Raw genomic sequence first — 17,083 nt, 5'->3', positions numbered from 1 at the left:
AATTAAGGATTTCAATTTGTGAGAGATCTGTCTTGTAAATGTTCTATTGAAATACCATTCAGACTCCATGCAACGAAGCCATTCAAAGGATATTTGAAGATTATTGCTTTACTCACAGAACTCTCTCAGCATCATCAAATAGATTTTATCAAAATTCCTTGCCACAAAAAGAAACTCCATACCTAGGAACAGTAACCCCATCGCCTTCCATTAAATCCTGCCACTGATAGAGTTTTGTACACCAGCTGTTACATAGAAATAGACATTTGTTTCATGTGGTCTCTTGTGCTTCTGTGTACTTCAAACTTCCTTTTGTAGCAGGAGTCAGTACGTCCTTCCTTTCCATTGCTATAGGGCATTGCATTCCACAGGTAGGCTACATTTTTCCATTCATCAGTTGATAGCCACTTTGGGACATTATGAAAATGAAGATATGAGTACACACACACACACACACACACACACACACACACACACACACACACCTTCATTTGTCTTTAGTAGGTTACTAGGAAATGAATGGGCATTCCCGGAAGCAGATTCAATATTTTCCTTCCCATTAACAGTACCTGTGGATTTCACATTCCTCACAGCCTAGACAAGACTTGTACTATCATCTGTATTTATATACCCTGTTTTAGCGGCGATGGTGGGACATTTTGTTGTATCTTTTCCTTTTCTAAAAAATGCAGTGTTCAACATTCTTTCATGTTCTGATCTAGTATTTTCACATCATCCATGGAAACTGTCTATCCACATTTTTGCTCACTTTTAACCTATGTTATTTCTCTGTTTTCCACTGTAGGATAGAGGTAATTACTCATTGTTGTTTGAAAGGTGTTATCAGAAAAATCATATGTGAAAAAAATTCCCATTGTGATGCCATTTTTATACTATTGATGATCTCCTTTAGATCATAAAGATAATTTTCCTATCTTCATTTTCTCTTCCATTTGAGTATAATACCTAAGAAGGATTGCTCAGACCATTGCACAGGAATGCACACTCCAATGTCTATTCACCTGTGCTCTATGGCTTTGTTATTACTATTCTAATCTGGGGTCTGTTTAGACTTAGGTTTTATTTATTGCATAAAAAATAAGAGTCCCAGTACTTTCACATGGAGCCATCAAAATGTGTCCCTGTTTTTCATGTAGGGTAATGACAGTACCCTGAACTACTTACTCAAAAGACACACTGTGGACTGTTACTCATGGACTTAAACACATCAGGGCTGATCAGATCCTGTACTCTCACACCTGGATATAACTAGGAACACATTTGAGTAGAAACTGCCCACACCACACTTGATGGGGCTCTGGCCAAGGTCATGTGTATTCAGGTTGAAAGCCCGAGTCTCTGCCATTGTAACACAATGTGGAGGGGATAGTAATTCAACACGGGTATCCCTTGAAGTGAATGTTTATTGTGCTTGAACTCTTGCTTCTCAGCTAGTGAGAAGTTTCAACCAGATTCCAGGATGAGGAGACCCTCCTCTCCCTCATGGCCCCACAGTTCTCCTGGATTTCTAGCCTACTTCAGTTTTATTCTGTATCAATCCCTTGGTTATATTATCTATCTATTTGTCTAATATAGCACATGTGTGTGTGTGTGTGTGTGTGTGTGACTTACAAAACACAGTTTTTAAAGAGTAATAAATAACATTTTTAATTTAATTTTGTATATAATAACCAATTATTATAAAAAATAAATTTAATTTTGAAAGGACAAATTCACTTGTAATAATACCTTATTCAGGGCTGGAGAGATATCTGAGATCAGCAAGTGCTTTTTTGTACAAACATGAGGTTCTTTGTTCAGTCTCCAGAACACACATAAAACAAAACAATGAAACCTACAAGTATAGGTTCAAACATTCACTTGTAATTCTGGTACTGGATATATAGAGACAGGCTGATCCCTGGCGTTTCTTGTCAGTCAGTCAAGCTTAGTCAGTGGTTCCCAAGTTACTGAGAGACCATTATTCACAAAATAAAGGTGGGCCCTGGTTTCGCATCAAGTGTGAAAGCCCAGTCTGGTTAGCTCATCTGAATTTTCCCTGGCCACAGCACCTCCAATCTTTAGGCCTTTCCCAAACCGCTCATTCTATATCAGGGTTCAGTCTGACCTAGTCTGGACTGCACAGTGCACAGCTGTGCATTTCTCTAGCCTAATGAGCCACAGGAATGTGACTGTCATGCTATCGCCAATCTCCAGGCTCTGTTTAAGCTACCGACCCTGTGTGCTAGATTAGCCTGGTGACTTACTAAGTTCTCAGGCCACCCATGTCATTCTCATGCTCCTGGGTAGTGCAGCTTGTATGGTAGATTGAGCACATCTGTTCATTTGTCATGGCCTCAAACTTTGCAATCACCTTCACTCTTGCAAGCCAAATCCAAATAAGAAAAAAGAAAAGAATAAAAAAAAGAAACACTAAATGTATAACCTGATTACTAACTCAATATACCTGATCTAAAATCAACAATGGTTGGACAACAACAAAAACAAAACACAGCTTCCACTCAATGGAGGCAACCTAGAAGGTTACATTGGAAGTCAAATGAACAAAAGAAGTTCACACCTTCAGGCCTCACCAGAAAAACACAGACAGTATAAAAGACCAAGCCTATAAATCTTCCCACAAACCAATCCGTCCTATAGAAATGTTCCTCAATGAGAACTATCTAAACCTTAGGACACAGAACATAAAACAACAGTTCAGCAAGTAATCCAAAAAAGTCATAGCTCTAATGAGAACACTGAGAAACACCTGAGTGATGCCCAAGAAAATATAAACATAGGAAAGAAATGAAGAAGACAAGTCTAGGATTTGAAACCCAGTAGGTAACAGGAAAAATAATGAAAAGAACTCAATGTGAAATGGAAATAAAGTGGAAAAACTAAATAACACAAATAGGAAAGCTGGGAGAAACCTTAACATAGGAAGAATCAGGTAGATAAATTACTCTACACTAGCAAAAAATTTGAAAAATTAATACATGAAAGGAACATGCAGAAACTCTGAGATGCCATGAAAAAAACTAAAAGTTTGAAATCAATGGACAGAGATAAAGAAGAAGAATCCCAGATTAATGGTATAGCCCCAATCTTCAACAAGATCACACAGGAAAATTCCTCTAAGACAAGGAAAGACACATGCATACAATACAAGGACACAAAATACCAAATAAGACACAAAGCAAACTACATGATATATAAAATAATATGATGCTAGCATTAAAATGCATGTACCAATAGAAAACAAAGATTCAAATACTAGTGCACAAAAGTTTAGCCGTTTAATATTTGATAAAGATGCTAAAAAGACACACTGGAATAAACTACAGGATGTTCAACAGATGATGCTGGGAAACTCTGATGTCCACATAGAGAAGAACAAATGTACTTACCTATCACCTTGTACAAAACCTAACTCCAAAGAGATCAAAGAACTTCTTGTGAACCTGGGTGCTTCCCCACCTGCCCACCCATTCCTTCCCCACTACTATCACATCCCCTTGTACTGAAGTATCAAGCCCCACAGGGCTAAGGGCCTCTCCTCCCATGGATGCCAGATAAGGCAAACTCTGCTACACATGCAGCTGGAGCCATGGGTCCCTCCATGTGTACTCTTTTGGGGATGCAATCCCCTTCAGCTCCTTCAGTCCTTCCCCTCACTCTTCCATTGGGGTCCCCAGGGTCAGTCTAAAGGTTGGTCATAGGTATCTGAAGCTTTTGCAGCTTCTCACAAACATCTGTGTTCTGTCACATGTCCTAATGGTAATGGGAGTACATCATGTTGGGAGGGTGGGAGGCAGAGTAGAAGGTAGTGAGAGCTCTCTGTCGTGCTGTCGCGCGCCCAAAGTCCCGCCAGCAAGAACGACGCATGTCAACAGGATTCTTCTGCAAGCAAGCCTTTACTGTGTTACAGCTCTTCTTAGTGTTACAGCTCTTCTTAGTGTTACAGCTCTTCTGAACAGGGACCCCGAGCAGCAAAATCGCTCGGCTTATATAGACAACAGTATGCTAATTATCTCTCAGGGATTGGTGGGGCTTGGATCACCCCACTACTTGTCCTACAGGGATTGGCGGAGAATGAATCACCTCATTAGCATGTTAACGGTCAACTGACACCTGGTGCATAAACCGCACATGTGCAGTACCGCTGTTCACCACTAGAGGGAACCCTAGCAAGGGGACAAGCCTGCACATGCGCAGTAAGTCGTTTATATCCAGACAAGGCTGGATGTCAGCGCCATCTTTGTTTCGCCGCGCTGCTCTCTATATCGTGCTACATACAGGGGCTTCTTCTGCATCAATAACTTGTTTCTACAACTCAGGATATTTCTGTAGTTCACAAAGGGTCAGAATATAGGCATAAATTTCACCTAGCAAAGAAAAACAATCCCAACTTAGGCAACATGTCTAAGTTCTGTGAACTTTTGTCAAGCCATGCATATCTTGTCTGCTGGCTCTGGGCTTTGAGGACCTGAATGTTTGTAGCGGACTACAATCTAATGCTGTACACATTATTACAGCTTCAGTACACTTTTATACATGAATGTATCAAAGAAAGCAATGATGAGAGGAAGGTTGTTTTTGAGTTCAAAAAACATATAAATAAGCACCAGTAACCACAGACTAAATATTAACAAAGCAGCCCTTTTCCAGAACTTTCTCAAGGCAGACCAATTTGAACACAGCTTCCTGGCATGTAGTATAGATTATATCTGGGAAGGCAATGAAAACAAGGCAGAAAGCCATATTCAGATTCAGGGTACACTGACCAGATTAGGTTCTATAAATACATTCTGATAGCCAACAAGAATAAATATACCTTATAAGTTGATTGCGTTTGTCATACAAGGCACAAAATTACGTCCAAGAACAATCCAGGGAACATAATGTACCTGGGTATTCTTTAGACCACATCTGAACAAGCTCCACATCTTAAGCAATCTTCTGTTCTCCAGCTCAAAACACCCATGAATCACATTTGACACTCCTGCATGAATCACCATTGCACCTGACAGCTGAGGGTCAAATACCACAACCTTCTTACTGAATCTTGCCTGCCATGATTATTCCAAATTCTATCTTCAGATCATCAAGGATAGCTGTGTCAACCAACCACTAGGCATTCTTCCATTTTAACTCCTGAACACTAGAGGGCAGCCAGGAGCTCAGCTGAAATATCAAATACTTCAGTTCGATGTCTGGTGGCAGATTCAGTCAAAAACTACTTCCCTTTGAGTTTCAGAAACACAAATATTGCGTTATTTTTTCTTTTTCTTTTTTTATTGGATATTTTTATTTACATTTCAAATGTTATCTCCTTTCCCAGTTTCCCGTTCATAAAGCCCTACCTTTTCCCCCTCCCCCTTCATCTATGAGGGTGTTCCCCAACCCATCTACCCATCCCTTCCTTCCTTGTCACACAGGGGGCGGGGGTCATGCATACGCAGGTCCTAGATTTTAAGGTGTATATATGCATAGATGTGTGGAAAAATGTCATTGACTATTGGACTAGAAGAGGATAAGAGAGAGAAAAAAACAAGCTCTTAATGGAGTGCTGAAAGTGGAAGATAAGCAGAAAGACAGAGTAACAGTATACAGGTAACAGGAAACTGGAAGGGTCTCGAAGGGGGAGTCAGGGAGCCAGCAGCAGGAGGGGCACAATTAAGGAATTGATTTTATATGCTTCTTTATTGAGTCACATAATGTGAAAGCCTGCCTGTCAGCCAGAGTCAAGACAAGTCTTGGTCTGCTGGCAGATTCCCTGACCTGCTAACATATAGAATGATAAGAGGAGATAGAGTTTAAGCTCACTGTGAGGGGCTGAACACTCTATTAATATTGGTGGAAGGAACAGGGAGGCCTCTGGGTAGGAACAGAAACCCTGTGTATATTGGCCATTGTCTGTGTTAGCTTGTGACTTTGTTTCCCACCACACAGTAAAGTTTATAAAGGTGATGAGAAATACATTCACTGCTGGCATGGTACATCCCTGCAGCCCTCCCAATTTCTAATTTTGTCTCATAGTCTTCTTTCCGATTTTCCTATAATCATCCTCACTCCCCCTCAGAGGACTATTCGACTTCACATGGGCAGGCCTGGTGCAGGAGAATTTGTGAAATGGCCAAGCTTTACTATTTTTATTGATTCTTATGTTCCTGGATTTATAAACTTCTTATATACTCGGTATTTGAATTAATTTCAAAAATGCACAATGCAGACACAGACACTGTGGCTCTTGCCTATAGTACACACGATGAGAAAAGAGGACAGTCTGAGCACAGAGTAATAATTTGTAATCAGAAAGGGCAGCATAGCAGAACTCTATTTCTTCAGAGACAGTAAAAAAAAAACAAAACTGTTCATAGCAAAAATAAGATTCCAGTGTGCCAATTAAATCTATTGTTGTTTTGTTTTAGGGAGGTTGTAGCTGTTGTATTTGATTCTGATTCAAGTGTATAGGTCACTTAAATCTACAGTCAGGTGTGGGGCAGTGGACAGTGCCAGGAAATTTGGGAAGGTTGAGTGGGTTGTACGCCCTGGGAACCTCTGAGAGGACAGTAGGAGCTTCACCTGCTTCTGACCAGGCCCCTGTCATGTGACCACACTCCCAACATAGGAACTTGACAGGTCAGGTCAATCAGAATAGAGTTCTCCATGCTAATGAGGTATCTAGAGGCCCTGGGGGTTTAGTCAATAAGCTTCCCTTCCTGGACACAGCTTCCTGCAAAAGGTATTTAGTCTCTGGTCCACCCTGAGAAGGTGGTTTGCACACAATTTCCAGGATGAACAACCAATAAACAGTTTAGAACCAAGGACTTTCTCTTTCATCGAAAAAACATTGTGGGGAGCATGGAGAACGCCTTCATCTGCAGAGCTGCACCCACAGAAGGCCCCTCTACACTCCCAGACTCACCACCAAGGACTGAGCTAAGCAGAGTTCCCTTTCCTCCCATGGTCTCCTCAGCCCATTTCCCCAACTTCATTCCCAACTCTGCAAACCGCAGTAGTATCTGGATGTCCAGGAAATTGGGAGCCCGTGGGCACTCATCGCTGGCCTGTGGACCCAGACCCTCCATTTCAAACTCTCTGCAGTTTCCTGTGGTAATTAGATGTCCAAAAGTCAGGGAGCCCTAGCTTCAGCCTCCCACATCTTAGACTGTGTTTTCCACTCCTTGAGCTGTGTATCAGGCGCTTCACTCAAGCCTAGGACCTGATGGCAGTGCAGGGTAAATGCAGGCTTAGGCTCCATATTCTCTCTGCCCAGAAGCATTCCCACACCCCAGGGACAGAGCAGAACTCGAAACCACAGTCAGGGGCCATGAAGTCTAATCCAGTAACCCTTAAGAAGAATTAATTCCAAATCACTGCTAGCATCTTCCTTTATGTCCAGTTGGTGCAGACGATTCCAGCGCGCTTCACCTTCTAATCTTCATTTAATAACAACCATTTACTTTTAACTTTAACTTCTATAGTAGCCTGCCGTCTGCCATGATTGTCCTGACGTTTTGGTTGCATGGATCATTGGTGCCTTCTCATCCTTTCATGGTCATATTAGGGGTCTGTTGGTTGACTGTCTTGGACATGATAGGCTCCTTCCTGGCTCTCCTCCTTTTATCCCTTCTTTTCATGAAATTTATTATGTGTGTGTTCTTTCTCCTTCCATTTATAGAGTTGCTCTAAAGAATTTCTGCTGGGTTATCTTACTTGTTGTGAATTGTTTAAATTTATGCTTTTCTAAAAATGTTTTCATTTCTCTATGGAATTGAAAAGATCACTTGACAAGTATAGCCACCCTGACTGATAGTTAAGTACTCTCAGGCGTTAAAATATGTCAGCCCATTTTTAATTGCCTCTTGTGAGTAACCTTGTCTTTTCTGATGCTTGTGATTTGAATTCCTGTATTGGCGTTTTTCACTTATCGTTCTTAATGTCATTTTTACGTGTCATGGAGTGGTTCTTCTCTGGTCATGACTGTTTAAGTTTTCAATGTTCTCTGGTTTAGATCTCCTTATTTTCACTTGGTTTAAAGACTTCAGCTATCATTTGATTGAATAAATTCTGTTCTCAGACTTTTTCTAAATTCCTTCTTCTGTCCCATTAATTCTTGGATTTGGCCTTTTGGATGTGTCTAACAGTCTTGGAGTTTGGGTGTCTTCACTCTACTTCTAGATATTTTTCTAGTTGTATTGCTATGTCAACCTCATCCTTCCTCTCTGAAATTCATCCATCTTACCTGTTAATGACAGTCTCTGCTGTTTCTCTTTTATCTAATTGGTTCATTTTCAGAGTCTCAATTTTCTTGCTGACACTTTCCTACATTTTTGTTTTGCTTTGTTTTTTATTTTGTCAAGTTACTGACTATTTTGTTCACTTTTATAACTTTCTTATCCAGATCCTGAGTTGACTTTTCTAAATTGTTCTTATGTGTAATTGACTCTCCCATATATAGTCATTTATATTATTTCAAAGGAGATCACTATGTCTTTATCTGATATGCTGGCTGTCTCCTTCCATGTCTATTACTGGGGAGCTATAACTTTGGGTGGATGTCACAGTGGGCAGCTGCCTCATGAATTTTGTTTATTCATTAAGCATTGTGCAATTGATGATAGAAGTGTCTTCTAAGTTTTTTCTTCGCCTGTTTTTTTTTTTACTTCAGTTTGTCATATATGATTTCTCCTGGTGATTTGTGTTACCTATGGCTGTTCAGCAGAGAATATGTCTGTACTACCAGACATAATGACTAAGCCAAATTTCCAGTGATGACTTGCAGTAGAAAACACTACAACATTTTTCCAAATCCCCTATAGAGTTTAATGACATTTGGATGAAAATGTCCAGATTTTGAACTAATATTTACCTAGTGAAATGATTAAGGAAATGCAAAAGAGAAGGGCTTAAATGAGAAAGGAAGCATGGGGGTTGGGGATTAGGCTCAGCGTAGAGCACTTGACTAGCGAGCGCAAGGCCCTGGGTTCGGTCCCCAGCTCCGGGGGAAAAAAAAAAGAAAGAAAAAAGAGAAAGGAAGTATGATGGTCATAGTTTTGGGCAGTAGAGAAGCTGTTGTAAGACTAAAGTCATAAAAGATTTGACAACAAGATTCAATTGCAAGACAACAACATAACAAAATATAAAACTACACATACTAATAACAAATATGCAGTCTTCTAGGAAGGACATTGAAGATGAAGTCATGAATTTACAAAAGCCATGGATACATACACCATATTGGACCTCTTAGTATTCTATGATTGTCATGAGGCTCCAACCCTATAAGAGGAGCAACATTCTGTTGGTGCTTGCTGGAGAAGGGAAAGCCATATCCTCAGTGATATAGGTACTGACAAGGAATTTATCTGTGTGCCAATGACTCCCTCACTCACATCCACCCTAGTGGAAGAAACCCTAATTAAGTGCAGTGGGCCACTTAAAGGGAAGGACATAAATATAAGACATGAATGAAAACTGTTGAAAGAAGATGGGGTTTGTGGGGACAGAAAGAATAGTCAGGATAATGGAGGGAATGCAATCAAAGTACAAATATACACAAAGTACAAGTATAAATACATATATGTATGCATAATTATGTAGTAAGGATAAGTTTAAATTTTAAAATACCCAATAGCTTGAAGTAGAAGATATCATGCATAGAGTCATTATTTCTTCCTCTTCAGGATGACATGGTCTCTCTGTGGGTGGATTATATATCAGTTTCCACAGGTAGAAAGTTCTGCCAGTCTCATGAATTGAACCAAGTCCTCGGTGGGTCCTTCCAGGTGAAAGACCATTTTTCTGTCAGAAGTGTTGTTCTTGTTGCTGTTGTGAGACCCCTGTTTGGATTGTTTTGGTTGCTGGAATGAAACACTGACAAAAACCAATTTGGATAAGAAAGATTATTTCAGATGCTACCTCTACCTCACAGTCCACCGTTGAGGAATGAAGTCAGGACTTAGAACAGGAACCTGGAGGCAGGACCTGAAGCAGAGACGAGGAAAGAATTCATGAGCACAGCTGAATTCTCAGTCTGTGAGCCTCACAGCCCATGCAGATGGACACCTCACTGCTGACCACAGCGGGTACTGTCAGGCAGACACAGCGCAGCACAGCTCTCTTGCTTGGCTGGTTCTATGTGGAGAAAGGACTGCCCCCTTTTGTTTGCTTTAGTTCGTTCTCTTAAATGACACATGGTGCTTTTACCTTAGCTGTTTTTCATGTTATCCCAGAAACCCAATTGCTGTCTGACAGTTTACCCAGATGTGCGCTACAGGAGCTCTGTAGTCTCCACATGAATTACCTGGAAATAGGGGATGGAGATTTGGATAAAAGAACTTGCAGCTCTTTTAGATGATTTAGATTCCGTGCCTAGCACCCATCTGTTAACACATTCCTTTCAATAACTGGATGTTAAAGCTCTCTAATTTCTTATTCTGGCATCCATGAGCATCAGAGAACACAAATCACACACATACATACAGGCAAACCATTTATAAAAGTGATACTTTAAAAATAAATCTTTAAAAACATAACTGAAAACACATTACCCAGAATTTACTTTCCATGTTGCTCAGGTTAGATGTTGGACATAGAAAAGGCAAATGTAGAAAACTTGAAAAAGAGGTTTGATATTTATGTTCTGTTTGCTCTGAAAATTCAGGCCCAAGGTACATATGATGTCAATTTTTCCCTGATGGCTTTATTATTGACTCCTGAACCCTTACTTCCTATAGCATATTTTCATCTTGATTTAAGTGTATGTGCAGCATGTTGGCAAGTGACACAGCTTCTTCTGAAGTCCCATCCCTACCCTACCCCCACCTCCACCCTCCACTCCAGCCACATACACATACAAGATTTGGGATAAGAAAGATTTGTTTTTCTAGGCACCAATTGCATTCTGGGTCTCACTGTACTTTCACAAATCTCAGTACATGAGATGTCTTTATGCAGCTGTCCTTCCCAGTTGCTGGTCAAACTGACCTTCAGCACTTCAGGCTCAGTCCCAGATGCAAAGACAAAGTTTTGTGGTGATAACCCAGTCACCACCAACGATTTCATGGGGAAAACTCCTTATAATCTGTTTCCGCCTACTTCACTCATGCTGGATCTCCTTCTCTGAGTGGAATCTTTACCAGGAAATAAGTTTTGCTATTCCAGATACCACATGTGAGGTATGTGCTGTTCTCAACTTAAAGAAAACCTGATACTTAACAAATTACTGTGGTGCAAGATTCCCAACTGTGGAAAATACAACACCTGTTTTCTGTGATCTATTTTTAACTCTGTGTCAAGACAAAGTATTATAGAAAGCCGCTCACCATAATTCTTTCTAAATTGCATGCCCTGAGGTTTTACTTAGAAACACAGTTCTGAAGCAGACCACAGACGGAGCATCCACAGTTGAGATCCTCTTGTTCAGGATGTGCAGGTGTGCTTCTCAGCTGGGCTCCCTCCCTCAGAGGGGCTCTGTTTAAGGAGCCCCAGTTTTTGTTCAGCTTGTGCTGTCACTTCTACCACTGTGTCAGTTCCCAGAGAGCACAGAAATACTTCCCCGAATCCTCTGGCTGAGAGGCTGAAATGACAAGGCTGATGGACTTGAGTGATTTCTGGAAGACTACAGAATAGCGGCCACTCCTCTGGTTCTGAGAATCAAAAGAAGTTTGGCGAATAAGGAAAATTATATCTCCACTAAGAAGCTGCTTGTACCAGAAAAGATGATATATGTTCTGACTTGTCTCATATGAACAGTCCAGGGTGACTTCTTCCCCCTCCTGCCTGCTTGCTGTTGACTGGACCTGAGTCACTTCCTGGGCCACATTAAATCCTGAAAAGCAATCAGAAGAACAAATTAAAAGTTTATCCTGTGACAGTGCGAACAAAACACTGTTGGAATTGGGCACCTTAGGACCCAAAGAGAAAGCTGACTGAATACACAGTGTGCTGGCTTCCCTCCAATCCTTCTTGCCCCTTGTGTCTATAGGAACTGTCATATGCCTGGGGCAATGATCCTGTTGGATACCCTTAGTTATATGTGATGCATCATACCAGACAAAGTCAAGGCCACCAGCACACAGAGCAGGCTGTAAGGAGGCATGTGGCACATGTCTCCCTGCAGGAGTGTGTCCGTTCTCTCTCAGCTCAGAGATCAGTGTCTGAGTGCCTGACAGTGTACATGTTCACTGCTTACATTCTTACATAGCACCCCAAACAGGAAATGGGTTTTTGTAAGATCATAGGCAACAAGTTCTACGTAGAGAGAGAAAAGGTGTAGTTCACCGCAGACTTTTACTTACATCCTTCTCTTTCTTGTTAGATAAATGAGGCAGCACTTTAAAGGGAGCATAGGGAAATCCATTCTGAGGACGAACCTCATTACACACATGTGTATTATTCAGTGGGATAATTCATCATGAACCATATGTGACAAGAAATGCACTTACAGACCATTATCATATGTTTACTTACTACATCAATTTGCTAATAAAGGTTAACAAGGAAAAAGTCCTCACAGGTATTTGCATCTCCCCATGAACCACTGATCTGAAGTAACCTTCCTCTTTTAATGAGTGCTAGGGTTTATTTAAATTCTGTAATCAACAAAGCTAGTTCTAAATCCTGTAGTAAAGGGCAGTCCATTCGGGTTCCAGAAGACCTCTGTCTGCTTAAGTTCTGTGAAATTGTGACAGTAATAGAATGATAGTCTTTGGAGGTCTTGGAGATACTCGTTGAGTCAGTTCTTTCTGTAAACCATGAGGACCTCTGTGTGGATCACTAGCAGCCACATACGAATCCAGATGTTGTAGGGTACACCTGCAGCTCCAGACCTGGAAAGTGAAGACAGAAATATTCTCAGGTTTCACAAGTCAGTCAGTGTAGTTGAGTTGGTGACATTCAAGTTTGGTGAGAGTGTCTACCCCAACTCCAAATAAAAAGGTGGACGGCCATAGAGAAAGATAGCAAATGTTGACCATGAACACAGGTTAACACACACAAATACACAGACACAGACACAGACACAGACACACACACACACACACACACACACACACACACACAGAGAGAGAGAGACAGAGACAGAGACAGAGACAGAGACAGAGACAGAATGAAAAAGAGAGACAGAGACAGAAAGAGATAGAGAGACAGAGGCAGACAGACACAGGGACATAGAGACACAGAGACAGACAGAGACAAAGAGAAAGAACCTGAGAAACACAAACAGAGATAAAGAATGATAATTAAAAAATCCATATTTACAAGCACAGATTAACTTTTAAAAGTCTAACATTAAGGTTCACTCAGAAGATGGTTCTTACACTCTTAGATAGAGAACTCTACATATTATATCCTAAAAGTTTCCATACCATTGCCCTGAAGTCTTACTTGTTAAATTCTACTTCATTTTAATTTACAAAATGGTCATTGATAAGCTTGCCATGTGATTCTCTGCCTCAAGACTATTACATGTGCATGGTACAAATAACCTGCAATCACTGAGGGGCATGTTAATGCCGTGTACATTGGTGGTTGGACTTTTGTGTGCTATGGTATTGCCATTTAGAATGCAGTTCATAATCTTTCACTTGCTCTCATTATCCCAATGGATGAAATAACTCAAAAGAGACTTGAAAGAGAAAATACAAACAAGGTCTCTGAAAGACTTTCAGGCCTCTCTGAGATCAAGTACATCAGAGACTACTGTCTGGACTCTGAGGTATCCTCCTCTGTCCATTTCACTGCTGAGAGCTGAGATCACATGCCCTGGACTGCAGTCTCTGTACTTAGCAGGAGACCATGGGAGCCACAGCAGCCTGAGGAGCTCAGGATGGCAGGGCTCTGCCCTGCTCTAGTTCTCCACAAAGCAGGTGGATGTTCTGCTGCATGACCACAGACTCTGAGATGTGGCTTTGGAGTGCATTGGATTTGAGTCCTGGGCTAAACAATCAGTCTCATTCTAAATGCTCCTTTGTCCTTCCTTGTGATTTAATTGGCTGACAATACTTCTAGTGAAGATAAAGCTTAAGAGAAATTGCTCGACTGTGAAAAGCACTTGCTGCTCATGGTAAAGGCAGAAGCTCAGCTCCCAGGACCCATTTGACAAGCTAGTGTCCTGCAAAACCTGCAACTCCAGCTTTGAGGAAGTAGACACAATCTTCTGGCCTTCACATGCACACATGTGTGCCTACACACAAGTCTGTGTATGCTCATATATATGTACACAAACAAAAATAAACTCTTTTAAAAACAATAAAGCTTAATATTTAAGGAATCGTAAAAACAAGTCAATAATTCAGGAAATGAAGGATAATGGTGTACTTAATTCAGAAGTGAGATGGTTGGTCAGTAAAGGAGAGAAGAGAAGATAAATACTGAGGGCCTGCCCCAGCTGGGATGGGTTGAGCGAAACAGCATTGGATGAGAGCCAAAAGAAGTTTCCTGCATGATACTTAACTCTTTCTTACTGTTCTGTGCTAAAACCTTAAATTTTTATTACAGTTCTGTGTCTCATTAAACGCTGGGGAAACTTAAGTCTCTATTTCTTTTATTATTTACTTTATAATTCTCTATTCTTACCTAAGTACTGGAATTCTTAATTCATTATAATTTACTTTATAATTCTCAGTGCTTAAATAAATGCTGGGAAACTTAACTCTTACTTTATAAATTTACTGTATAATTCTCTGGAAATTAGCATATGCTGTATAGCAGTGGAGGATTAAGTAAAGAAATTCTTTGTTCTTTTCTCTCGTGCCTGGAAGTCCAGCCTCTTACTAGAGGGAAGCTTGGAGCATTAACTTTTAGTGAATCAGGAAAAGAAAGTAATGCTCACAGAAGGAAGTAGTTTTACACAAGCAAACATGCATAGACATACATACACATTCACACACACATTCATGCACAAACAAACACATCAGGCCTGATCACCTGTCTCATCAACTGTGCATGTATTTATGCATACATACATGCACACGCCTCTACTTACATATGCATATGGATGGAGCAAAAGCCCCCATGAGCAAGCTCCATAGAGTAAATGCCAATACAGAAAAACCTCACTCGTTCTGGATGAAAAATAAGCTTTAACCTTTATTGCTTAGAGAAAGAAAAACTTTTTTTGTTGAGTATGAAAAGCCCTGTCCTGGACAGCAAGAAGAAACCTGCTGTTAAAGAAGAAAACTGCCTCATGATTAGAAAAAGCCTGACTTCTTTCTCTGCTGTCTTTACTAGGTTTCTTCTCTCTGCTCTCTCTGCTCTCTCTGCCCACTCTGCTCTCTGCTCTCTCTGCCCACTCTGCTCTCTGCTCTCTGCTCTCTCTGATCACTGTGTTTCAAACATCTTCAATGGTATTTTCTGTCAGGAGCCATCTAAGGAAGGCTAACACATACAAGTGACCTTCTGGAGATAACACATCATATTACACAGCTGCGATGGACAATTCTGAATTGCAAGGCTTTCAGAAATCTGACCTCAGGATTGAGTCTTATTGCTGATAAGCTTTTCAGTCATTATTAGATCCATATAACAATCCTGAGCATTAGCCCACCTTATTGGTCAGATTTTCTGCAGATCAACTAGGACTTACTTTTTTTGTAGCAATGCTATGTTGACAAATTGATGATTCCATAATTCCTAATAACTATTCCATAGAATTCCTAAATTTATACAAGTAATCTTAATCCCTCTGTAATATGAAAGCTGGAATTGGGGCTCTGTCAGCTTTCATTATGTGAGTAAATTAAATTCTTCTTTCCCGTCTGACGTCATTTGTCTGTTGTAGATACACCTTCATCCTTGTGAGGAGCTCCTGGTTTACATACTTGAGTTTCTTGAAGGTAGATGTGGATATGAGAGGCAAAGCTAGAGGAAGTAGAAGAGGTGAGTGGTCATGTAAATTACCACTTCTCTGGTCATGAGACAAAATTAAGGTAAAACAAACGTCTATGTGATTTCTATCCCAGAAGCCAATGTCAAGGTCTCCTGACCCTGGGTTGTAACCTCCACACATTAACATTGTTGACAATAGAGTAGGTAGACGGGGCCTTTATAACTTACAGTTAATACAAACAACCACATAGAGAATTAGTTGTACAACTACTCAGAAGAACAATTCATCTAAACTGGTTAAAGCCATGTAAAACTCCAGCTGTTTCTGAGGAACAAGGGGAATAGAGAAAAGGAAGCTGTGACTTTAGCTTGGGCAGTCTCCGGACTGAATGAGTCTAATCCTAACACCCACTGTTCCTACAAATGACAACTCCTGTGCATCTCTGCCAGGCTCAGCCCGCAGCAGGGCTTTGCTGGAGCCTCAGCTGCAGGTTTGGGTCTGGGCTGCAGGTGTGTGGAGAGCACTGTGCATCTGCTGCACAGAAGTAGGTGGCTGAGTCTCCAGGCTGAGAGTCTTCGATGTGCAAGGAGAGCTGTTTCTCACTTTTCCTGAGGAAGACTGTGAATCGGCCATCTTCCTTTTTATTGGACACTGATCGTATGGCTATCAGGAGTACAGGGCCTTCCCCAGGGAACTGCTGATACCATGGGAAGTAGTCAAAAGCACTGTTCTCATAACTGCAGTTCAGAACTGTGGGTCCTCCTTCCCAGACTGTCAGAGATATGGGACTTTGTTTCACCTGCTGCTGGTCACGTCTCTCCTGCTGGCCACTCACCCCTGTGTAGAGAAATAACAACTGTTGTTAGCTTCCCAGGAATTACTTCCTGCTTATGATATCATGACTTCCTAGTGCCCCAATTCTCTTGTGCCTCCACATTAATCCCATATCCTCGGGTTTCTCCTCCATGACTCACCAGACAGGTGAAGGCCTAGGAGTAAAAATGATGCTGTCAGGATATTGTCCATTCCTCCTAGACTGAAGCTTGTGGGGAACTCAGGTGGCCTTTTATCTCCCCACAGAGCACTGTCTCCACCTTCACAGGCACCTCCGTCCTTTTAGGAGGCTCCACCCTTCACAAACACTTTCTCTTCTAAAGCTCTTTCTGACCTAGAAAGCACTTCCCATTCTGCTCAAATTTAGTACTGCTGTAAGCAGAGTTCTGAGACTCAGGAACCCTGACATTG

At 41.1% G+C, this 17,083-nt stretch overlaps 2 gene segments (V, D, J or C); both read right to left on the bottom strand.

The window, feature by feature from the left end:
* Positions 1 to 11,525: 11,525 nt before the first annotated feature.
* On the bottom strand, positions 11,526 to 12,109 carry LOC134482034 (T cell receptor delta variable 1-like). The segment is given in 2 exon segments: positions 11,526 to 11,839; positions 12,061 to 12,109. Coding segments are annotated over 2 exon segments (363 nt in total).
* A 4,180-nt stretch (positions 12,110 to 16,289) lies between these two features.
* LOC134482213 (T cell receptor alpha variable 23/delta variable 6-like) lies at positions 16,290 to 16,864 on the bottom strand. The segment is given in 2 exon segments: positions 16,290 to 16,675; positions 16,813 to 16,864. Coding segments are annotated over 2 exon segments (438 nt in total).
* Positions 16,865 to 17,083: the final 219 nt, after the last annotated feature.

This window comes from Rattus norvegicus, chromosome 15 (assembly GCF_036323735.1).
Source record: "Rattus norvegicus strain BN/NHsdMcwi chromosome 15, GRCr8, whole genome shotgun sequence".
Classification (NCBI taxonomy): Eukaryota; Metazoa; Chordata; class Mammalia; order Rodentia; family Muridae; genus Rattus; species Rattus norvegicus.
The sequence above is the reverse complement of the archived record's forward strand: the minus strand, read 5'-3'. Positions and strand labels throughout refer to the sequence as shown.